Source organism: Antechinus flavipes, chromosome 2, assembly GCF_016432865.1.
Source record: "Antechinus flavipes isolate AdamAnt ecotype Samford, QLD, Australia chromosome 2, AdamAnt_v2, whole genome shotgun sequence".
In the NCBI taxonomy this organism is placed as follows: domain Eukaryota; kingdom Metazoa; phylum Chordata; class Mammalia; order Dasyuromorphia; family Dasyuridae; genus Antechinus; species Antechinus flavipes.
The window spans coordinates 300,473,227-300,500,020 of record NC_067399.1 but is presented as its reverse complement, the minus strand read 5'-3'; the positions used below and the strand labels follow the sequence as shown (position 1 = coordinate 300,500,020).

The 26,794-nt window shown below is 34.0% G+C and overlaps 1 protein-coding gene across 1 annotated transcript in view; it reads right to left on the bottom strand.

The window, feature by feature from the left end:
- Positions 1-448: 448 nt before the first annotated feature.
- Positions 449-26,794, bottom strand: part of KCNK10 (potassium two pore domain channel subfamily K member 10) — a 156,624-nt gene continuing 130,278 nt past the window's right edge. Inside the window, exons 5-7 of the mRNA XM_051977456.1 lie at positions 16,893-17,079; positions 6,470-6,612; positions 449-1,705 (exon numbers count right to left, since the gene is read on the bottom strand). Coding sequence (XP_051833416.1) covers positions 1,082-1,705; positions 6,470-6,612; positions 16,893-17,079 — 954 coding nt within the window. The 3' untranslated portion in view covers positions 449-1,081. The remainder of the gene's footprint in view (positions 1,706-6,469; positions 6,613-16,892; positions 17,080-26,794) is intronic.

Genomic DNA, 26,794 nt, shown 5'->3' with positions numbered 1-26,794 from the left:
TCCCTTGTTTGGAATCATCAGGGTTGGATCTCACATCTCCACCCCACTCCATCCAAAAGTGACAGAGCCCTGAGATGCTAATGATGCATGGTCCTCATCTATCTCTAGGTATCAGAAATGGATAAGTTTTTGTAAAATGTCATATTCAGCTATAGTCAATTGCAGGATGCTGACAACATGCAAGGCAGTAGCTTCCCACCCCACCCCCAACCCCTTTATCTGCCCACATTAAAAGCAAAATTCTGCCAGAAAGCCTGAAAAGGGAGAATTTAAAACCAGTTTGCCTGACACTGGACACATTAAGGAAAACACAAGGTTTGCCATTGAACAATACAGTAATTGAAGCTGAGTTTTTGCCTGTTATCCAGTTCATCTGGGCTACCCCTCAGAGAAAAAAAAAGAAATTCAGTATATTTTTTTGTCATTGGTTAAGGTGATATCCACAGTGTGATGTTTTTTGTTGTTCTTTTCTTTCTTTTTAATGAGAAAAGTAATTGCACCTTTTAACATGTTTGCTCTGATCTGCTTCCAACATCCAGCTGGTCTCAGGTTCCATGGACATTCTTTTGGAGTTTAGAAAGACTATGCATTAAATGATTCTAAAAAAAATCAAGCTCAGAGCACTTGCCAAAATGTAAAATGAATTTCTAATAAGTTCACCCCAATCATTTCCTTTTCACTATGTATATTCAGGAAACATACAAGATGTTCAGGAAATAGGACTCCACTGATAAGATACATAATTCTCACCTTTTTTTTTCTTTCAAAAGGCTGGTCTAAAAAATAGCTGCCCTTTCCCCCCCAACTATAATGCCAGGGTGGTAACCTTCCAGTTGTATTGCCATGGTAACTGTCTCCCTTAACATTTCACCATGGTAACCTACTTGTTGAAACTCCCAGTGTGTGTTCTACTGTCACTATTTGAAGTGCTGTACTTTGATTCATTTTGGCAGAGCCAGCTTTCAGTCATTTATGGCACAGTGAAATATTCTTCAATGCTATGTAATTCAGACTAATTAAAGAGGTTCATATAAGGCACATGTCTCAATATGTATATAAAAACACTAACATCACATTACATTTAATTTCTGTCTTCAAGTAATGATTTGTTTTCATGTTCCCTTTCTTTGGTCTCAGAAGGTATCACACCATTCTCCATCTCCGAGTGCTGTTGGATACAGTTAGTCAAAATAGCTGTGCTTGAGTTGTCTGAGTTGCACATTTTTTCAGAATCTTCTTCTTTTTTCTCCTCATCCAAGGAATAATTCCGGAAGGTCTTGTAAATTTTCTGAACATCCTCTGGGACACTCTTTTTAAGATCTTTGTTTTTCCTCTTGGTGAGTTTGGAAGAAGAAGACCCAAACTTGTTGATGATATTGTCCTCAGATGCTCCTTGTCCATGTTTGTTCAGATGCTCTGACCCCTTTAGGCGCAAGTTGTTGGGTCGGTTATTGATGCTCTCCTGTGATGAAGCTTTGAAGCGCCCAGTCTCCAGTGCAGCAAAGACGGAGCGCTTTTCAGGAGATAGCATGTCCAAGGAGTGGGCCCTCTGATCCAGCCCCAGGCGCCTGCGCTCCATGCTCCGGATCGTGGCTGCCCGCTGAAGCTTGTCATGGATCTCCACACTCAAGCGTCTCCGTGTCTCCCTGAACTCCGCTGTCACATTGGCTTTCCACTCAGCCGCGTGTGCTTTTATTTCACCCACCTGGACAAAAACAAAATTCAAGATACCATAAGGGAGAAAAGGCTTGATTTTAATTACACATCTAATTCTTTTTAGGACACCGGCTTCACATCTGTTATCTTCCTATGAATAATTTATGTGTGGGTGATTTATTTATAAATAAAGAATTGTAGTCGAATAAATAGGATTAATAGGATAACATTAATAAGTTAAAGATAATAACTATAATAACAATAATAATAACACATTTCTATAGCTGTAATGGTCCTTTGTTGGTACTTAAATAGTGCCTTAAAGTTTACAAAATACTTTCCAAACACTGCCAAGAAATACCATGAATATAAGTTCCCTGAAGGTACAGATTGTTAATTTTTATCTTTGTAGTCCCAATATTTGATCTAGTTTTTTGTATATAATAAGTACTTAATACACATTTTCTAAATGAATGACTTAATGAATGAGGGCAGAGAGATATACAGGTAATAATTTATATTTCTAAAACACTTTAAGTATACAAAACACAGTCCCCACAAGCAAGTTACAAGTTAGGAGGAAAAGGATAGTTAATTCACATTGTACAGATGAAGAAACAGGCTTAGATTAGTTAAGGAACTTCCTCATAGTCACACAACTAATATCAGAGCTAAAATGAAATTATAAGATATGGAAGAGTATATTGTAATTTCAAACTAGTATATCAGAAGGTCATCATGGAATCTAATATTTGCTCTGTCACTGACTAGTGAGTGCAAATATGATCAAGTTACCAAATCTCTCTGGGCCTCAATTTCCTTAGGAAGAGATTCAACTAAATGATCTCTGAGATAGCTTTCAATTTTAAGAATCTAGAAATTTATATTCTTTTTGTGAAACCAGAAACTCTCAAACTGATTGATCAGTAATTAGTGAGATTCATAAAGTCATGGGAGTTGAAATCTGAAGAGCTCTTAGAAATATTAAATTCAATTTCTCACCATTAGTTGTCCCCCAAGAAATGACTAAAAAGTACATTAGAGATGCATCATAGTACTGTTCTTGGCACCCATGCTGTGATAACATACATGTAAATCAGACCATTCCATGAGGAACATTTTGCAATATATCTGATTATTTAAGTTCCTTTATCAATGTTCAAGAACTACTCATTTTATTATTTTTAAGTAACTTTTTATTTTCAAAATTATGCAAAAGTAGTTTTCAACATTCACTCTTTTTAATATTATTAAAACATTTTATTTTCAAAAGATAAGCATGGATAATTTTTCAACATTGATCCTTGCATAGCCTTGTGTTCCAAATTTTCTCCTCCTTCCCTCCATTCCCTTCCCTAGATGACAAGCAATTCAATATGTGTTATACATGTTAAAACATATCAACATTCACTCTTGAAAAACTTTGTGTTCCAAATTTTTTCTCCCTCTCTTCTCCCCATTTCCTCCTCTAGGCAGCAAGTCATCCAATATATGTTAAACATATACAATTCTTTTATACAAAATTACCCATTTTAGAAGTAGTACAATTGACAATCAATGGAGTTAGGATCCCAGAGACATGAATTCCCATGTCGTTTTAACATCTTTCTACCTCTGTGATTTTGGCTACATCACTTAACCTGAAACTAGGTCCTAGTTTATTTATAAAATGGAGATAAATATACTAGGTTTGCTTATTTCACAGGACTAGTATGTAGCTCACGTGAGAAAACAATAAAGAAGTACTTCAGAAACTGTAAAGTACTAAACAAAGGAAAGGTATACATTTGTTCATTCTTGCAATAAACATTAAATACTTATTGAGCACAGAGTACTATAGTAGGAATGAGGTAAGATATAAAACTAAGATAAAACATAATCATTGCCTTCACGTAACAAAGTCTAGTAGATGAATAAAATATAAACCCCTTGTTATATATAATACTACTTATATATAATACTTAAGCCTGTTTGATTTAGTTTCCTCATCTGTAAAAATGAATTGGAGAAGGAAATAGTAAGGCATTCCAAGTTTTCACCATGAAAACCCCACATGAGGTCATAGAGAACAACTAAGCAATAGTAAGAGACTGTGAGATTTAGAGATCTAAGACAACTTGTCCACAATGACACAGGCAGTCAGGTTCAAATTCTGGGCCATGAGCTCCAAATCTGCTGCTCTTTCTGCTGTACCAGATGCTTCACGCTATAACAGCAGAGGGAGATTCAAATACACAAGGACAAAGACCCAGAATTCAGTAGGCTTTGATGAATGGAACAAATAACATGCTCCCTTAAGTGGACAAGTAACTTGAATCTTTGGAGACAAGAAAGTCGATATTTATACAGTTCCCTTTTCTCTCTCCAGCAGCAGTTTCTACCAATCTTGTTAGATAACTCGGGATTCCAAATTGAAAAGACATTGACATAGTTATTTTTGCCAACCAGGAAAATGAGACTCTGTGCCCAAAGCCAACAAAAATGAAGTGGGAAATTCATCTTCTTATGTACTTATCACATTATATTTTGCATTAAATTTATCAGAATATGTTTGCATCTCTCTATTAGATTATAAACTCTATAATGTCAGTTGCCATATTTTATTTAACCTCTGCATCACTCAAAGCACCTAGCAAAGCACTACCACTGTGCATTTATCTCTAATAAATGACCAAATTGAATTTATTCATTCAGCAATCATGTATAACTTTTACTATAGTTCCTATGTTGATGGCATAGCCCTCCTACCCATTTCTTCCATCTCTGGCTACACTTTCACTAACTCTCCTCAGCTCATGCAAGGAAACAGGGTGATCATATTACTCTTTGCTCCCCAAAGCCAAGTTCTTTTCCTACTTTGATTCAGTAATCTCTCCTACTTTTAAGATTCATGCTATTTAAGCCTACCATTACCTTAAAATTTTAATAGTTGTTGTCTATAGATTCCTAGATAATTCCGTTTCCTTCCTCAATGAATTCAGTACATGGCTCACAATTTTTCTTTCTTCTCCAATTCCTGTTCTCTTTCCATATAATTATTGACTCAAATACTGTAACCAACTCAACCTATGCATATTCCATGATATCTCAAAGCCTCTACTCCATCTCAGCCATACATAAAGATTGTTTTAATTTGATCTTACTATCACAAATATACCACCTTCATGGTAAAAAAAAAATTTAATTACCTTATTCAATCATAATGCATTGGTTTTTCATTTCTTCTTATGCCTTCCCTACCAAATCCTAATCTTTATCAGTACTATGACATCTAATCTCTTGATCAGCAATCCCATTCCATACCATCTCTTCCTCCAGACTGTCCATCTTCACCCCTACTCTACCACTTGTTTTTATTTTCTTTCCTAGAAAAGGTCCCATCTTTCTCCTTGAAGACTGAAAGTTTCATTAGGGAACTCAGTCTACCTTATGAGATCATACTAAAATTTTTGTCTCTTGACTTGAAGATAGGCTGAGTGGGTGAATTCTTTCTGGAGAACTCCCCACCTTCATAACTTCTTGTACCCCATCATTGCCACTATCTTTTTACTTTTTATATTGTTTTCTCTTTAATTTTTTTCCTCTACTTCTCTTTCTCTTTATTCTGTCCTTCTCACTGACACTGACACTGACACTCTTGCAGATGGAAAGATTTTTGGTGATCTCCTAGTCTAAGCTAAACATTTAACAAATTAAAAAAAACCCAAATCCAAAGAAGTTTAGGAATTTGTATAAAATTTGTATAAACTCACCCAACAAGCAGGTGGCTTAGTGGGTACAAGAACTTGTGCCTCCTAAATTCCATCTGCTCACATATCTCAAGCTGGAAAAGACCATCTATTCCTACTCTCTCATTTTATAGATAAGGAAAATGAGATACACAGGGGTTAAATTTCCCAAAGTCACATAAGTAGTAAACATCAGAGGCTTAAATTGAACACAAATCCTCTGACTCCAGACCTTGTATTGTTTCAATTGTACCATGATGTTCACCCCCTCATCCCTATCCTTGCCATTTAGGCCTCTTGTCTCTATGCCAGCAAAAGATCCCATTTTATTTCTTTATCCTTTTTATTCTTCATAAAAAGCATGCCATTTTAAATATTTTTATTTTTTATTCAGGATGCCTTTCTTCATTCTAGTGTGTTTCATTGGGTTTTCAAAAGAATTGATGCTTATGGATAAACTGTATTTAGCAATTGGAACACATTTCTCTCTGCTGAGCTAAAGCACAAGGGAGATAATGAGATTGCCTGATCTTTTAACTCCTTCTCAGGATTGATCATTATTGTTTGACTTGGTATGCAATATAGTAAAGGTTCATATTAACAAACCAACAAAGAATCCTTATATCTGCATTGCCTAATCATATAAGCATAAATACAATTGAAGAAAACTTTTCTTAATCTAAGCTTCCTTTTCTTCTCCAGATTTCTTTCTTTGATTACTAATAGAAGAGAGTCTCACATATAAATCAACCAATGCTTGATCCTGACTCATGTTCTGCTATTCCTCAAGTTTTTTTTTTCTTTTTCCTTTTATACTATTTAGTGTGATATATCCAAAAACTAGGTATTCAATGTTACAAGATTAATAATTAAGAATCCATATTTTCTTCCCTACTAGGAAAGAATTTAGAGATTAATACTCTATTTGGTATGTTGGTTAAAAATATAATTTGAAAAAAATGCAAATTGACAAAACTTAGTAAGAATTACGAGAGTCAGGACAAGCACAAATGTGAGATTAAGACTATCTTTGTTTTGATCTGATATTTCCTGAAATAACTGCATAAGTGGGAAAAGTTCCATACCTCTTCTTTTGTCTTTTTGGACAGAACCCGAAGCCAGTCTCCAATCATACTGAGCACAGCAGCAAAGTAGGCAAGACCCACCAGGATCCAAAACCATACTAACGGCTTATACCACTCTCGATAATTGATACCAGCATTTCCCCCTGAAAAGAACCAAATATTACTGTGATTATTTTTATATATTAGCTTTGCAACATCCCATGTGTTTTAGTCCATGAAATTAAAATATTCAGTTATTCCTTTCTCATCACAGGAGATAGGGGCATAGTACCCCCCATGCCCTGGGAAAGCTACATAAAAATTTTCCCTCTCTTAGTACCAGAAAAGGAGTCTGATTTTTTTCATTTTCTTTTATGTGGTTTCTACATTATCTTATTATAAAATTTGGATTATTAAATAACATCATCCATATATTTTATGTGTTTCTGAGTTTCTAAATCTTTTCTGTGTCATCTATAGCTTTCATATGACTTCCCAAATTTTCATTTAATTTCTTATATTTCTTTTATATATTCTGGTTGGCACCCAGGGATAATGATATATCAAAATCTCGATAATGAAAGTCATAATATGGAAGTGATAGATGAATTAACAAGATTATTGGATACAGACTAATAGAACTATTCAATGCTACAGACTTTTCTACTGTTCACTAAGAAAAACATATTTGTCCCTTAGAAGGGATCTTAGACTGTCTTCTCATTCTTAACTAAGAAACACAATGTCATGGAAAACTTGAATGAATAACTTTATTATTCACTTACATTTCACTTTAAATTATGCATAATGATACTAAATTAAACCAAAGGGAGTAATCTGAGCCATTACTTTTAACTTCCCTAATTATTTGAATGCAAAATAAACATTGTGAAATCATCTTAAATGGCTTGGAATTCTTTAATAGCCTCATTTCTATTTTTCCATAAATGCACTTAACCAAAAAGGAAGGGAATGGTTTAAAGTGAAAAACAGAAATTTTATAATTCCTTGATTCTCTATTCAGGTAAATCTGAGTTAATATCAATCATAGTTTGTTTCTAGAGAACCTGTTATTTCTACCAATTATGACCATACAATATGAAAGTTGGGGGAGAGAGAGAGGAGAGAAAAAGCTTTCAGTTGGAGAACAGAAGGAAATTGGAAATGATATGTTCCATCTCTTTCTTTTACAATTAATCAGTAGAATGAAAATAATTTGACATGTTGAACTGATCAGTTATTTGGCTGCACTGATTTTGGTGAATATTCAATAGTCAAATTATTTAATCCCACATACGCACAAGATTTTCAAATAGTTGTATAAAATATATACCACCTATTTACAAATATATACCATCTATTTGCAAATATATAACATCTATTTGCCTGATCTGAGTTAAGGTGGGGCTGAGAGTAAGAAATGTTACTCAAATATTCAAGTGGATCTGTGATTTCATAGATTCTGATATTGCCTTTAATGATAAAGATTAAAATTCCTTTGTGCTTGCCTATTACTATTGAATGCTTGTCCATGTCCTTCTACAATTTTACACCAGAGTCCAACCCAAGGTCCTGAGGGCTTTCCTCATTTTCTCTCAAAACAACAAGGATAGCATTGGAGCAATCAAGCCTTCTATTTACTATACCAAGCTCTCACCATGTGACCAGCCCATCTTTTTCAATCATAAATTTACTTAATAAAATATTTCATCAAGTTCTTCTTTAAAGTTTTACAGTTATTCATTGCAACATGTTCACTATCACCATGAATACTCCCTGTGATACTAATTTTAATTTTTTGCAAGATTGTTTTTATTGATATCTTTTATATTCATGCTATTTTCATTTTTGAATCTAGACACTTCTTCTACCCAATGAGCCACCACTTTTAACAATAAATTTAAGAGAAAAAAAAATCCTGTTCATTAGATGTTGGAATTTTTATAAACTGCTAACTCATTAGAGTTGATAGATTATTGATCTGATCTTACAAGAAGATGTTTTGGGTATAATAAGCATTTGTGCCCACCCTGGCACTGAATCTTATGATCTCCTCTAAAGGAGCATCTTTGTCTAGCCCCCATATAATTCTTTTGCAAACCTCATTGGCATTTTCCTTAGCCAAATGTCTAGTCATTATTTCTGTTGCTGCATTGTCTCTAATGGTTCTTATTACAGCTGTTTGCAAACGTCCCACAAAATCAGCAAAAGGTTCATTGGGGCCTTGCTCTATTTTTGTAAAAGCTTTATTTCCATCTTTCTGTCCAGGAAGAGAACTCCAAGCTTTTATTACAGCCTTGGAAATTTGCTCATTCACTGTTATGGGATAATAAATCTGTTCTGAACTCTCTGCATATTGACTTTCACCAGCTAGTTGGTCAAAAGCTATTTGTCCAATAGCTCCTGTTTGCCTATTGCATTGAACTTGAATCCTACATAATTCATGAAACTCCAAAAGCCACAATAAATTTTGTCCCAGTTCTAGACATGTTTTAGATATGGATTTCCAGTCATTCGGGGTTAAGATTTCATAAGACAAATTATCTAGTAACATCTTAACATAAGAGGATGTAGCCCCATAAAGAGTGCAACCCTTTTTCAAATCTTTAATTTTTTCCAAATTAAAAGGAGTGTATTCTCTCTTTTTTTGACCTGGAGTCAAGCTTTTCAGTCACAAGATATGTATTTATAAAATTAGATATGTCTTCTCCTTCATTTTTTGCCTTAATTAATGCTTTTTCTAATCTTGTCATATTCTGTTTTACAGGAGAAGCTGACTGTGTTTCTGCTTCTTTCCCTCCCCCTTCTTCCTCCACCTAGGAAGGGTTAATTGAGGGGGGAGGGTCATGAGATGTGGAATGACCTAATTCCTCCTGCTGTGAAATATCATACTCAGAATTGTACTTAACTCCATTCTTATCACATAGTTTAGTTGGCACTTCTCCTTCCTGCTGTTTTTGATTTTTCCTTATTTTAATACTTATAAAATTTCCTAATGCCAATTGTATTAAATTATATGTATTAAGTATGTCTTTGGAAATTGAGTTAGACCCATTTTTATTATAGAATTGACAAAGATCCTCTCCTACCAATTTCCACTCATTTAGATCCAATTCCTTTCCCAGAGAGAAACAAGGACATATGTGTGGGTTACAAATCAACTACTTTTGATAGTAACATAAAATTACATATTATGATATATATTATGTAGCTATTACATAATTAAGTTAATAAAATAAGTCTCCCTCCTTTCCAATCTGTCCTCTACTCAATTGTCATATCAATCTTGCTGAAGTGTAATTCTGTCCATGTCATCTCTCTATTCAATAAACTCTAGTGGTTCCCTTTAATATAAAACGCTCTGTCTGGCTTTTAAAGCCTTACTGCCTTTCCAATCTTCTCATATATTACTCTTCTCTGTATACTCTGCAATCCAAGGACATTGGCCTTTTTGATGTTCTCCACACAGGGCACCCCATTTTCCAGTTCTCTTACTAATTGTTCCTTAGGCCTGGAATGCCGTTGTTTCTTAATTCTATATCCTGTGTATTCTGATGGAAGTGGATTTCTCTGACAAAGAGACTTAACTGAGTTTCATTGGATAAATGATGGACAGAAACAGCTACACCCAAAGAAGGAATACTGGGAAATGAATGTGAACTATTTGATTTTCTTCCTGAGTTATTTTTACCTTCTGAATCCAATTCTCCCTGTGCAGCGGGAGAACTGTTCGGTTCTGCAAATATGTATTGTATCTAGGATATACTGCAACATATTTAACATATATAGGACTGCTTGCCATCTTGGGGGGGGAGAAGGGAGGGAGGGGAAAAAAAAACGAAACATAAGTGATTGCAAGGGATAATGCTGTGTAAAAATTATCCTGGCATGGATTCTGTCAATACAAAGTTATTATTAAATAAAATTAAATTTAAAAAAATTCTATATCCTGGCTTCCTTAAAATCTAAATTCAATTTAAAAATAACAACAACAAAAAAAGACTAAGCCTAAGCCCCACCCCCTGCAATTGCTGGAATAAACATAAGATCTATGTCCAATGATTAAAGAGTTGAATATTGCTGAAGGAAATGAATCATATCTGTCTTGACATTTTCCCTCTAAATAGAACTTGGAAAAAAAAAGTTGGAGCCAAATGATAGGAAGGTCTCAGGTTCTCCTTGGAAAGTCCAATAAAGGAATTGATGGAGTTTGTTTTGTGTCCAAAGACAAGAAGAAACATTTCATGGGACATCTGATCATTTTGCAGTGTTCTGCTTTTTTACTGTTCAGCAAAAAGCAGAAATAAGTTCAATTGACTTATCAACATCTGACACAAGAGAAGGGAGGGAATTCTATAAAAGACTCAGTAAGATCCTCTGAATTAAATACTTCAGTGAAAAAGGAGGAAACGAGTAAGGATGATCAGAAATATATAGTCAAGAATGTATATTAGGAATAAGGTAAGACATGCCAAAGATGTATGGACTACAGAAGCTTCATTAACTCTACATCATTAGCACCTTCTTGAGGCAGAGAGAGGTTAAATGATTTCCTGAGGCTCCTACAAGCAAAGGTTAGTGTCTGAGGCTGGATTGGAATTCAGGTCTTCCTGACTGTTGCAGATTCAATGTTCCCTCTACTGAGCCTTGTGTGCAGGGAACAGTGACTAGTCCAATTTGGTGGACTATAGAATTCAAGAAGGAGAGTAATGTATGCTAAGTCTGGAATGGTATAGATTGGAGCTATATTGTGGATTTGGAAGGTCCAACAAAGAAGCTTGTTTTATATTCTATGGGCAAAAAAGGGGCCAGTAGAGTTTCTTGTGCAGAAGACAAATATGATCAAAATTTAAAATTTTAATTCTGAATTATTCATACAACTTATGAATCATGAAAATTGAACAATAGATAGAAAGATTTTAAAATAAATAAAGTCAGCCATCTTTACTCCTCTTGCAGCAGACATCATTACTCATCACAGAGAGGGAGAGAATTTATCATTTCTGGTATGGCATATGTGGGTGATTGTAGAGTGCCTTCATTTTAAGCTCCATAATTATAATTTCCATTGTATGTTGGTAATTAAAAAATCCCCAAGGATCTGGCTACATCTACCACCATTAAACTCATGTTGATAGAGATAAAGACTAAACCTGTGATTTTACTGGTATAAGGATGGAACTCCCTGGTGAAGAAACTCCATCAAGGCAAGTCAGCACTTGCTCTGTGACTTAGAGCCTTCAAGAGTTGTCTAAAGCAAAGACTCTTTAAACTGTGGGTCATGAACCCATATGGAGTTATATAACTGAATTGGGGGATTTGCAGAAAATTTGGCAACAGTAAAAGGTTGCTAAATGTAATGACCAAAAATTAATTCAAAACCAAGCGCACAATGAATCTGAGGTATTTCTGGCAGTACTTGTCTGTGCTGCATTGCACAGCTTCTCTACAGCCTTGGTTCTGAACACACATATGCACTTTGTACTGAACGGGCATGAAGGCTGCCAGAAACACCTCAGCTCAGATTTTGAGTGGGGTTGTGTAAAAATTACCTGGGCAAAAAGGAGGCACAAGGGGAAAAAACTTAGGAAGTCCTCAGTTAAGTGACTTGTTTAGGATCATCCAACTACTATATACATCAGGAACAAGACTTTAATTCAGATTTTTCTGAGTTTGAGATCAATCAGCTATTTATTCACTACACCATTTTAAGAGATGGGGATTTTAGAGGAAAATAAAATGAGTGGAGGCAGGAACAGGGAGAAGTGATGTGATCTGAGATCTTATCTTCCTAGGAAACCTCTTGACTACTTACAGTCTTAGAGAGATACCTAGATATTGAGGAGTTCAGCAGCTTTCCCACGTGGAAAGACCTCTGGGCTTGAAATGATAAAGGCTTAGGGTCAAAGCTGAAGACACTTAGTTATATGACCCTAGTCAAGGCACTTTACTTCTGTCTGCCTCAATTTCCTCAGTAGTAAAATGGGAATAATAATAAAAATAAATAATAGCACCTACCTCTCAGGGTTGTCATGAGGATCAAATAAGATAATATTTTCAAAGTGCTTGGCACATAATAGGTGCTTAAAAGATGATTGACTGATTGTAGTTCTACAACTGCTGCCAACTTTCTAAAAATCCAAGTATTCCAACAAGAGCCAAGTGAATAACAAGCCCCCAACAATTTACTTCATTACTCTTCTTACAACAGCCTCCTGAAGGACTAATTCCAGAAGCACTTGCCCAGTGAGCAATACAGATTCTTGTTCTTCAAGGTCTCTCCAGGATGTTTCTATTTGCAGCCATTCCACCTTGAAGTAAACATTGACCTTTGCAGGCCATTTACCCAATAATGATGTCCACTAGGGTGTGCTAGAGAATAATGCAATTAGTGAACATTTTCATTGTGTGCCTATTTTCTAGAATCCTGCAGAGCAGTGTTCCCTCAAAGTCAGGCTGCAAGATGGTATCGCAGCAGCAAAACTCAGCTGGGGATAAATTCAGTTGATAACAAAATCAACCAGCAATTAATTCTATTCAGCCCAGTTAGCAGAAATAATCTTTCTCATACAGCTTAGCTGTGGAGCAATCTAGTAGAAAGGCTACCAGGCCAAACTAGGCAAGTGATCAAGCATCTACTAGATTTTTATTTTTAAATGATATTGCCTGATTCCCTGATGCACTTGATGCAGTATTACTATGAATTAGTTATAATTAAAATCCTGCCTTTTCTCATGCACATATTTGTTCTGATAAGGCTCCAGGACCCTTTCAATGATTTGGGAGGCAAAAAAAACCTTGAAGTTAATCTCAATCACTAGAATTTTCAGAGCACAAATGAAATGTGTTCCTTATAATAGTTAGCATATATATAGTGTTTTAAAGTTTGTAAAGCACTTTACACACATTATCCCACTATAATCAGTCATGTTCTATTTTTACCAGTTGAAGCTAACACATGGCAGAGATTTTTAGCCATGTAAGAAACCCTCAGAGAGTTTTTAAAAATCTTCTTTTAAATAATCATCCTTTAAAAATCATCACTATAGGTCACTGCATCTGTGCCAATTCAAATGTATATAATAAGCATTTAATAAATGCTTGTTATCTGCATGTCTGTCTTCAGATCATGAGTTTCAGCTGAGAAAGAATTTATTTTTACATTTTAAAATTAATTTAAATTTTTTAAGTCATATTAAAAATTGGGCATGATTAAATATTGGTCACCTTTGTGAAAGAATTGGAGATTTTGGACTAGTAGGACTCTTAGAAACCTGCTCCCTTTGCCTGTGAAGAAATTGAAATCAAGGGTATTTAAGTGAATTGCCCAAGACAACTAGTCATCAGAGAACATTGAACTCTGATTCTAGAACCAGTGCTCTTTGCCCTTGTAATATATTGCCACTGACATAGATATATAGTACTAGAAAATATAATTACAGGAAGGGAAATAATTAAGGTAGAGATGTTTAAGGACATTATGGGAAAGGGGAAATCTTCCATAATGTCACCATTCAAATGATTTTTTAATAATATGGTTGAAATTTCAAGAATAGGTTTATCTTTATTTGTATCCCCAGCATTTTAGCATAACACCTGATATATAATAAATTCTTAATATATGTTTGTTGACTATTAACTAACTGATTAATTCATTTCTACTTTGTCAGTAACCTACAAAAATGTTTTAAGATAGGAAGATACACCTAACATGCAGCTCCATTCTAAGTAGAATGATCATTCTATTCTAACCATATATTTTGGTGCAACCCATCAGCTAATGATGTTTTTGGTACCATTTAAATTGGCTGCAAGTTGCTGATGTTCTTGAAAATTCTAGTCAGAACTGTCCTTTAAAGATCTGCTGCTTTGAATTTGAAGACAGTCAAGACTGTTATAATAATTCTCCTTTATAAACCAATCTCATGTAAGTTATGCCTTCCAGTGCTTCAATACATTTGTGGAATTATCAAAAATTCAAAATTATTAAATAGTCGCATTTTATGTTTTATCAAAGATATTGATTTTTCCTATTTACAAATATTTATAATTGTGAAATCATACCTATATTTATAGTAAATGAAAGCAGACTGGAGCATTCACAAAGCTTTTTCTTATTATCTGATGCATATTTTCTGTTCACCTGACTCCCAGCTTTTTGCTAGGCAGCTAGGTCCATTCCAATGAGACTAATATTTTCAAAAGTGAATGTTTTCAAATGGACAATTACTCTGAATGAACAAAAGGAAAGAATAGGCAAGGGAACAATTGCCAGTTTGGATGCTGAATTAGTATTAATCACCTCAGCTTTCTAATTTTTAGTGATTGATCTTAAGAAGAGTAGCCTGAAGCTTCATGCAAACCAATGGGAGTAACACAAAATAATAACCTGGTGGGTCCTCTGAGTCAGGCAATTAGAAAGCAGGCAATAGTGCTGTTATGTATTATCTGGCCTATAGGAGCCTTTTTATACTTTCCTTCTGGATAGCTTTCCATAAAAGAGATCATCTATCACTGAGTTCTTTTCTATAGCATTCACAAGCAAACAACCACCATGTATTAAGCACCTATTATGTGCCAGCCACCATACTAAGCTCTAAGATACAAAGAAAAAATTTTAGCCCCTGTTTTTAAGGAGCATACATTCTGGTACATACAACCAAAATAGGATAGGGACGCAGTTTTTGAGTTTTCTATCCAATGTTTAGCCAAAGACCAGCAAAAACAATGACAGCTTTGGTCAAATATATTAAATATTCCATTGTGGCTATTTTAATGATGAAAAGGCTCATTTTCTAGTTGGAAATTAGTTAATTAGTTAGCTAGGAATGAGCCCAATGGAATGAAAGTTAAAATAGAAGGAAGAAGTAGGATGTCCATATTGTCCCACAATTATGTTCAAATTACACTTAGGGAAGATTATATAGAAAATAAATGAAATCCCACTCTGTTATCCAACACCAATTCACCACCATGACTACCACTACCATCACCACCACCACCACTACTTTGAGGATGATAAATCTGATGACAATTTTTTTTTAAATTTCTTTTAACAAGACCTCTTTGATTATAAAGTCATTGCCATTCTGCCCATTGCAAATATGTATTCAATTTCAATTCTTTACTGTTATGACACCTTATGCCAAATAGTCCTCAGAAGTCTATAAACTGGGTCAGAGAAAGTCTCAGATGTTTGTCAGCATCACCAGCAATCTCAAATATCCATTGCAATCTATCCTGTAAGAAAATATCTTCAGTATATTGTGTTAGTTACAGGCAAAAAAATACCATTATTAATTGAGTCAAGAAGCACTAAAACATTTGATTTCCAGATATCTTATTCATATTATATCTATACTGAATCTAATTTCATCTTAAATTTGTTATTGTCATATTGAAATTATTCAAATATATAAAAATTCTATTAAAATTATAGGTTATTATATATTCTACTCTTTTCCTGGAGCTATTATCTAAGTTATCAAAATTAATTTATTTGCTGATTCTCTGGTGTTCTAAGTAAAGCATCATGTCATTACCAAATAAGCATAATTTTGTCTATATTTTACCTTTATTTTTATCTTTCATTTCTTTTTTCTTGTCCTATTACTATCTCTAGCCTTTCTATATTAAATGGCAATGGGAAAAGGAGGCAGCCTTACTTTACTGTCTATTTTTCCAAGAAATCTTTAAAGTTTCCCTATTGCAAACTACAGTAGTTTTTAGTTTTCACTATATACCTTCAACCAAATGAAAAAGTAGCCCTTCTGTGCCTATACTTTGGAGGGGGTCAGGGAAAGGTTTAAGCATAAGAACATTGTCTTTTGCCAATGGATTTTTTTCTGTATTTATTAATATAATAATTGATATAATCAGTGTTTCTGATTTAATATGATTAAAATAATTAATTCCAAGAATTGCTTTCCAGATGTGGGACATTCTTTTATCCTTGACATATTTCCAACTTAATCATAGTGAAAAATTTGCTGAATAAATTACTAATCTTTTTGCTGGTATTATAATTTTTATCAATATTCATTGGTGATATTGGTCTATCATGTACTAAAAGAGTTGAGAATTTAGTGTTTAGAAGGAGATTAATTTCACTTATACATAATTCATAAAATTGTAAGAGAAATAAGCTTCAGAGATGTGCAAACCTATCTTTCTTCTGCTGCAGGATCTTGGTACTGTTTGCATCTTCCAAGCCTAAGGATTTTAAATGAGACTTTGACCCAGTGTGCCGCTATTGTGGCTAGCTACGAAGAAGCACTAGTATTCTGCGCCATTTTGATTGTCAGACTCTACAAAGATATTTCAGCAGACCAATTGAAAAATTTCATTAAGAAAGATATTCCCATTCCTTCTCTTTAATACATATGCATGTACACACATACACATGCACACACACATACACACACACAGATCCTAGATTTCTTACCTGCCACATAATCACCAAAGCCAACAGTGGTCAATGTGACAACCACAAAGTATATGGATTCCAAAGCTGTCCATCCCTCTATGTACTTAAAAATGACTGCAGGAATTGTTACAAATACAATGCAGCCTGCCAAGATGAATAATATGGTTGAGATCACCCGAATCTTCGTCTGACTCACTTGCTTTTTCTAGAAGAAAAGAGAAGAGAGTAAAATCATTTTCATTATCTTTATTTAGATGTCAGAGATCGATCATGTTTTATAAATACCCTAAATCATTCTACAACTGCTTCCTTAAAACATATTTCCTAGAATCAGATAATTCAAAAGTTGAAAAGCATATTAGAATCCATTCAAACCAACCCAAAATGTTAATACTCTCTTTAATGTCTCTGACTAATATTTATTCAGCCACTCCTTGATGGTTTCCAGTGAGGTAAAACTCATAAGAAAGCCCATTCTATATATGACCAGCTCTAATTATTAGAATATATATATATATATATTCTAATAATTAGAGCTGGTCATATATATATATATATGCTATACTTTTATCATATACATATTGTCAAACAGGGTCTCTGTCTTGAATGTTTTTGTTTTGTTACAAAGAAGGGTTGAATCTGAAGAGTGTTGGTGTAGAAAATGATATTTATTCAAAAGACACAAAACATTTTAAAATGTTTTTTAAAGTAGAAAAATAGTGACTTGGTATTTAAAGTGGAAAGATAAAATACAACTAAATGAAAACTGGATTAAGTGCTTTCCAATATTCCTTCGCAATTTTCTATGGTTCTGTTGAAGAGAAATACCTAAAGAAATGCCTGTCCAAATAAGGCTATCCTTGTTTGACCAAATTCATAAACCCTTTGCAAAACTGCATAAGGAAGGTATTTCATGATTCTGAGAGTAACCAAGTAGTTCATCCATCAAAATTTTTGCTGAGAGAATGATTATATCTCAGAAGCACAAAGTGCTAGGAATTGATTTTCTAAAATCTTCTCTTTCTTCACCTTTCTCCTTATTCCAATTAAAGAAGTCTTCCTAAAATTGTTATAATAAAAAGATTTATTAAAAACATGAGTTTTAAATAATTTCCTGATCCCATTTCATAAAATCATTTTATTTTTTACTGGATTTATAAAGCTATAATTTCCCTTGATATATTCAATATTGCAATAAAGATATATATTTTCAATCAGTAACTGGGAATAACAGAATATCGGTGTGCTTGACCCATATCAATCCTTCTAATTCTCCACTCCCTTGAGCTATATCTCTAAAATGATATTTATAGAAGAAAAAAGAAATATTGATCATCTACATTAAAATTCTTAATAAAATACTCACCTTTTATTAAAGTTCAGGGCAAATAATTTATCAAAAAGAATCTCTCATAGTTGTTTTTTCAGTTGAGCCTGATTTTTTGTGATCTCATTTGGTATTTTCTTGGTGAAGATACTAGAGTGGTTTGCCATTTCCTTCTCCTACTCATTTTATAGATGAGGAAACTGAGGCAAATAGTGTTGTGTGACTTACCCAGGCCCACACAGCTAGTAAGTTTTTCGATTCCAGTTTAAGTCCTCTATCCACTGTGCCACCTAGCTACCTTATAATGGTAGTTAAATAAAATAAACATAAATCTACTTAAAAATTTTACATGGCATTAATATTAAAGATTTATTTTTTTTGGAAAGCAATGATTACCAAGTAACAATAACTTGTTTTTTGTGTAGTGTTTTAATGTTTCCACAGAGCTTTTACATTTCATTTGAACCTCACAACAATCCTATAAAGAAGTCAAAAAAACTATTTTTCCTATTTCCAAAAGTTGCAACCAGGATAAAGTAAATAAGACTTTGCTTCTAAGCTCAGTAAGATAGAGAGGTCCATACCTATGACAGTTCTTCAATTTGTCCTATTCTATTCTTTTTCCTATACCATTTTAACTAAACAACAACAGAAATTCCACTGACTCACACAAACAAAATGCAAGGATGTTCAAGATCATTCCCTAGCTGACCCCACCTGGGGTACCAATGGCTCTCTGAGGGTTTCTCTCACACCTCATCATCATGGGGAAGGGGATGTTAATGATTGAACTTCCTTCCCTTGCCATTACAGCTTTGCAATGATGGCATTTACAAATGCCCTTCTTCTCCCTCTTCCTCTCCCAACTTTTTGCCTTCTCAGGTTTCTTTGCCCCAGGTAAAAATATTCCAAGATACAGTCCTACCTATTGCACACATCAGAAATGCAAGGGCTAGAGAAATAAAGCAATGTGTCCCAAAGCATGCAGCAAGATGAAGACACGATTTGGGCCTAGATCTTATGATTCCAAGTCCAATGTTCTTCTCATTAGATCATACTGTGAAATATGGCAAGGTAAAACATGGTAAACACAGGAGAACTTTCCCCCAGCCCATGGATTTTCATTAGGAAGTTTTCTGAGTCTGCTTAAAAATGTGGAATTCCTTTACTTGATGTTAAAAAAAAAATATCACAACTCTGACCAGAGACTTCATCAGAGTAAAAACCACAATGTTTATTTGCTAAGTGAACTCTAATTACGAGCAATGGGAACATCATCCTATTTTCCTTTATAAACCACTCTCAAACACATAAGGAAATCAAAATTAATTAGGTGTTTATGAGACACTTGTTAAGTAATAAATTAGGATCTGAATGCAATTAAAATCCAAATAAAGTTGAGGCTTAAAAAGAAGAGCTGAAAATATAGAGGAAGCTAATATTATTCCTAAAGCTCAGCAGAACAATAGAAAGGAAGACTACAGGGCAAAACAGAGGAAGAAATTGTAGCAAGGATTAGGATACAGTGTATACTCTTGATTTTTCATTTTGTTGTGGATTATTTGTTAAGGACTAATAGCTCATATTTGTAGAGCAAATGCAAGTATTATTATCTCAACTTTACAGATAAGGAAACTGAGGCCTAAAGAAGTTAGGAACTCATTTAATAATAGTAAATGGCAGCTAGTAAGTACTGCAGCCAAGACTCAATCCCAGGTCTTCTAGATGAATTTGGTCCTTTCATTATGCTGCAAAATGTTATCAGCACAATTTGCTTTCTTCCCAGTATCCAGCAATTCAGCAATGGTTAGTTCAAATGATACCTGCTTAGGAAAGTTTTAATAATAGGATATTTTAAAGAATTAGGAAGTTAAATCTCTTGTACATGCTACACATTTCTATTTGAAATACCTGCAAAGATGCTTGTAGATTTACTATCATCATCCTATTTCAGACCCATCATTTACCCTTCAGCTGACTATTGCAATAGTTTTCTAATAGCTTCCATCAAGTTAGATTTTCCTCCATTTCACCCATCCTCCAAAGTCATCAGATTAATTCCCCTAAAACATAGCTCTGATTATATTACCCCTTCCTCCACTTAAAAATTTTCAAAACCTTCCTATAACTTACCCACCAAAATCCAAACTCTTCAGCTTGACATTCAAGATCTTTCTCTTTTTTGTCCCAACAAAACCATAACTAGTCATTCCTGTGCACAAAATGAGGAGCTCAAATAATACTTGGATTGACCAAGATAAAATGTTCCCTCCAATCAATTTTTATGACAAATTTAGTATAGGAAGCTACAAGGAAGTAACCCCACAAGTATTCACGGAAAGACAGAAACATTGAGTTACTTTCTGGCTTTAGGTTGGAAAAGATTTCTACTGGGGGAAGGAAAGAATGGGGAAATTCAGGAAAGAGCTTAACTGAGACAAAGGTGCCAACAAGGATGAAGAATCTGAGAGCTTTCCTTTTTTTTGTTTTTTGTTTTTGTTTTTTTTTAATCTATTTTTAGTCATTTTAAAAATATATATTTATTTTATTTTGAATTTAAAAAATAAAATAAGCATTTCTATAACAACATATATAGAAAAAAGATGATTGTATATGAAACTACAAATATATAATATACAATTTGATATTTCTTTTAAATATATATATATATATATATTAAAGCCATCATGTAATTTTCTTTTTCTCCCATTCCCTGCACCCTAGAGACAGCTACTTTTGGATACAGATATGTGTATATGTGTAAAAACATTCTATATCTACTTCTATTTACTAGTTCCTCCTATGGATGTAGCTAGCATATTCCTTCATATGTCCTTTGCAGTTATTTTGGATATTTATAATAGTCAAAATGACTTAAACACTAAAAATTGTTCTTAAACAATATTGTTATTACTTTGTACAATGTTCTCCTGATTCTGCTTATTTTGCTCTTCATTATTTTGTGCCAAGTCTATCCATGTTTTTTCTAAATTCACTGAATTTATTTTTTCTTATAGCACAATAATATTCCATCACAATCATATACCAACTTCTTCTGCCACTCCCCAATTGGTAGACATTCCAACAATTTCCAGTTCTTTGCCACCTCAAAGAGAACCACTATTTTATTTTATTTTATTTGCTGAAGCAATTGGAGTTAAGTGACTTGCCTAGGGTTACACAACTAGGAAGTTGTTAAGTGTCTGAGGTGAGATTTTAACTCAGGTCCTCCTGACTTCAGGGCTGATACTCTATCCACTGCATCTAGCTGCCCGAGAATGACTATTTTAGAACAGATAGTTTCTTTTCTTTTTTCCTAATCATGTTGGAAACAGACCTGGTAGTGGTATTGTTTAAAAAACATTCATTTTTAAATAATGAGTTCCAAATTATTTTCCTCCTTTTGGCCCTTCCTTTGAAAACAGAAACTGAGAAGGAAATTAATATGATAACCACTATACATGTAAAATCATGTAAAACATATTTCCATATTAGTCATGTTCTTTAAAAAAAGGCAAGAAAAATAAAGTGAAAAAATGCATTTCAACTTGCACTCAAAGTTCATTGGTTCTCTCTGAAAGTGGACAGAATTTTTCATCATGAGTCTTTTGGTATTATCAAGATCATTGTATTGATCAGAATAGCTGAGTCTTTCACAATTAATAATCTTCACAATATTGCTGTTACTAATACAATGTTCTCCGCTCCCTTCCACTCCATAACAGTTATATGTCTTCATGAGATTTTTCTGAACCTTCCTATAAGGATATAAATCCTTATCATTATTTCTTATATAGTATAACTTTCTAGTTTTATTAGTTTTTTTTTAATAAGAAGGTACTAATCTCAGTTGTTCTATAATGCAGGAATTAAAGTGCTATCCTAACCTTCTTTATCCTGAGACACATTCCTGTTGTATCACTCTAATTATAATTTCTGGTCCAACCTACTTTTCCAAAACTACTGCTATTTTCTGTTCCCCAGATAGATCTATTTTCTTCCTTCACTTTTGCTCACTATGTTTTCTCTATGTGGAAAGTTCTCTTTCTCACCCCATTCCCCCTATACCCTTCCACTAAAGTAGTGGAAGCTCCACCAGTGCAATCTCTATTCAGGGCTGCGGTCCTAATCAAATGTCATTTTTTCCATGCCTTTCCAGTTTCTCCTAGTTTTAAGTAATACATCACTTCTAATATAACTTAAATAACATTTTCAATCTTTGGCAAATCACTTAAATTTAGTGAACTTCAGTTTACTCATTCATAAAATCAGGAAGTGGATTTGACAAATTCTAAGGGACCTTTCAGTTCTAACACTATTTGACCTCTTGACCTGATCTCTCATATCCCTTTCAAATTACAACTAGTAGTAGAGATGTTTGTGGGTATATTTTATTTTCCCTTCCTATAAGTTCCTAAAATTGAGTAGATGCCCATCAGCTTGGGAATGGCTGAATAAGTTTTGATATGTGAAGGTAATAGAATATTATTGTTCTAAAAGATTGGAAAGACCTACATGAATTGATGCTGAGTGAAATAAGCAGAACCAGGAGAACATTGTACACAGTAATAAGATTACATGATGATCAACTGTGATGGACTTAGCTCTTCTCTACAATGTGGTGATTCAAGGCAATTCCAATAAACTTCAGTTGGAAGAGAACATCCAAAGAGAGCACTATGGACACTGAAGAGTGAAGCATAGTATTTTCACCTTTTTGTTTCTATGTTTCTTTCTTATGTTTTTTGGTCTGATTTTTCTTGTACAATATGACAAATATGGAAATATGTTTGAAAGGATTGCACATATTTAACCTGTATCAGATTGCTTGCTGTCTTGCGGAAGGGGAAGGTAAGGGAGAGAGGGACAAAATTTTAGAATACAATGTTTTATAAAAATGTATGTTGAAAACTGTCTTTACATGTATTTAGAAAAATAAAATACAATTAAAAATAAACTTGAAGGCAAGGATCATGTTTTATTCACCTTTTTGTCTCCCCAGCAGATGCTTTTATTTTTTTAATCGACTATCTGATTTTATACAACAAGCATATATTTCCATAAATATGTGTAAAAGTACTGTGTAAAGCACTGTGGTATTATATTAGGCAACAGAAATCCAAAGACAAAACAAAAAAGGTCCCTGTCTTCAAAACTACATGTATAAGCACTACAAAATAAATCAGGATCAAATGAGATAACAAGAATAAAGTACTTTGCAAGCTATAAAGTGTATATAAATGCTAGTTATTATTATTAGTCTGATTATCTACTGTTTCAGTTATATACATTTCTGTTCTTCTCCATAATGCAGAAAGAACTGATAAGAATGTTATAGGCTTAGTGAATTTTTAAAAAAATATAAAGCAACAAAACCATTCTTAGTATCATTTAGGTTGCCAGTTTATATTGCTTCTATAATGATTTTTCAGTTTCCACAGTTTAATATTGTCTAAATATTTTTCCCAATAGTACCAATATCCACTGTTGAGGAATGTTTCCTGATATCTAGCCTAGAATTTTACCCCTTTGTTTCTGGGTCATTGTTCCTTCTCCAGCCATCTTAATAGACACATCCTTCCCTTTCTTTTAATTCTCTCCTTTCAGTGAAAAACTGTGCTTCTTTTTCATCCTTTCTCCTATTATTCTGGTTGTATCAATTGAGCCTATTCACAATCTCAGCTTACAATCTCTGAAGTCTTTTTATTTGCCCTTCTATTAATTTTCTCTACCCCCTCTCTTCCAGCTTTTCATTATCCTTCTGAAACTACAGGGAATTGCAGATGATATGCCTGATATTGGCATCCGACTAAAGCACTGTTCTGATAGGCCATGAGCTTTCATCTCATCTTACCTCCCCTTTCACCCCCACTCTCTTTCCCTTACCACATGCAGAACTCTGCTGTTTCTATGCAGTGATGTTGCTAGGCAAAATCACCTCCATTTACTAGCAGCCAGAGTAGGGAGCAGAAAGCTTCTCAAATGCCAAGATCTGATTAAACTTAAACATCCCTGGACTAACATAAATAATATAAAGTGTATATAATAATATAAAGTGTATATAATAATATAAAATGTATATGTTCAAAACTACCCTTATGATCTCTTCCTGGAGACCTGTCACTCATCTAACTTTATTATTTATGTCAGTAGCACCATGAGTCACTCAATCTTCCATAGGATCATAGATTTAGAGCCTTAGAGGACATTTAACCTAATCCCTCATTTTATAGATTAGGAAAGCATAGCAGTTAAGCGAATTGCTGATTGGTCACATATGTTCAAAACCCTGGTATTTTCTTAACTTGTTCTTCTGCTTCATTTCATCTCCGATTAATTTTCATTATAAGTAGATTCTATCTCCATAATATTTCTTACATACATATGTCCCTACCTCTCTCTTCCCAATGTCATGAACCCTATCCTATTTTTATAACTTCTTAATGTCGCTTCTTTGTTGTGAGCTTTTTCTTCTCAAAATACAGCCAGGTGATAAAAGTTCTGATCTTTTATTATTTCCAATATAGCCCGGTTAGCTTAGAGGCCTATCTCTCTGCTTGGTTCCAAGAGCTCCCTCCGAATGTCACCAAATCCAAAGGTCTGGTCCTTCAGCCTCTGCCTCTTCTTTCTTCAGCCTCCAGCCAGCTCCAATCTTCATGTCATTCCGGTGAAATCTCGACTTGTAGCTTCTTCACTCTCTGAAGAACCCTCCGACTGGCCCATTGGCCTATTTATGCTCCTTCCAGAGAGAGGGATTATGGGTAGTTCTACTTAGTACCTTGTTTCAGGTTCTGCCCAAAACATCTTCTTGTAAGATTAGATCAACTCTAATTACTTAGCAGTTAGTAAGGATTCCAACACTTCTTGAAGAGAGGGACTATGCTATATCTAAACTTTGAAACTTCTAAGTAGTGTAATACTCTGTACAAAATAGGCACTGAATCAATGTGAAATGAATAAGTAAGTTAGAAGTAATTAGGTGGCACAGCAGATAGAGAGCTGAACTTAGAATTAAGAAGATTTGAGTTCAAATCCATACTCAGATATTTATTAGCTGAATGAACCCAGGCAAGTCATTTAACTTCTGTCTGCCTCAGTTTCCTCAAAGGTAAAATGGAGATGATAACAGTATCAACTTCACAGGACTGTTGTAAGGATCAAATGAAAGTGATATTTGTAAAGTGCCCTGAAAACCTTAAAACACTATATAGATGCTACATATTATTATGAATGAATAAAGAGAGGAAGGAACAAGAATTTATTGAGAATGATCACTGTAGTAAAAGTTTTACATATATTTGGTCCTTGTAACAACTCTGAGAAATGGATATCTCTGCTTTTCCCATTTTAAAATTGAGAAAATAAGGCAAGCAGAAATTAAATGACTTGCTGAAGGTCATACATAGTAACTATTTATGAAAAGAGTTCCAGTCTCCTCTTTCTTCCTGTTCCATCCCCTCCACTTATTTTTTTACATTATTTACATGTTACTTTCTAATGTATTAACTTGATCATTCACATCCATTGATCACAAATTTTTAGTAGCTCCCTGTTGTTAATCAAGTAAAATTCAAATCCTTTTGTCTGATATTTAAGGCCCTCTACCTTTGGTATCACTCCATCTTTGCAATTTTATTTTATATTACCCCACTATCACCATGTACATTCTGAAATATTTTCTTTCCTTTGAACATAATCTGATCTTTTCCATTTCAACCATTTTAGATTTTGCTGACCTGACCTGAGATGTCTTTACTCCCTTTTTTGGTTTGTTGAATTTCCATGTATCCTTTAGGTTAACTAATCCAAAAAAAAAAAGGTAATTTGGAGTAATATATAGAAAGTGACAAAAATCCCATATTCTTTGGCCCAGAGATTCCATTTCTAGGCACTAACTCCAAGGGGATGATAAGAATAGAATCTATATGAACATCAAAATATTTTAACAGCATTTTTTGTGGTAGCAAGGAAAAAAACCCTAAATTTAGTTGATTTACATTCAATAATTCCAATGGTAAGAACCTAACTTTAGCCAATAATATTATAAGAAAGGAATAAAAAAAAAAGTAGGGAGGAAATAAATGAGGGTGGAAGGAAGAAATGAATAAAAGGAAGGAGGAAGAGAGTGAGAAAAGATAATGATAAAGGGAAGAAGGAAGAGAGAGAGAGAGAGAGAGAGAGAGAGAGAGAGAGAGAGAGAGAGAGAGAGAGAGAGAGATGATATGACCCTAATTTTGGAAATGCACTGTTATTTAGTTTGTTTCTATAATTGATACTGTTGTTCATTTTTTGTTCTTATAGAAGACCAATGATACTCAGAAGGTAATGCTTTAACTTGTAAGTGAACTGGATTTAAGCAAAACAGAGCTGTGCAGTCATCAGCCTCCCTTTCTCTTCCAGAGTCATCTAGTGGCAAGACATAGGTCAGAATGACTGGAGATGGTCTTTGTTGCAGTAGGACACTTTGACCTTTTTTTTAAAAGGTCTTTCTGAAGTCTCAGAATGTCTGTAGCATTCGATAATTAAAGGCTGAACAAGAATTGAGGCAAAAGATGACCTAGTTTGCCTTCACAAAAGAATCAGTCTGGAAGGG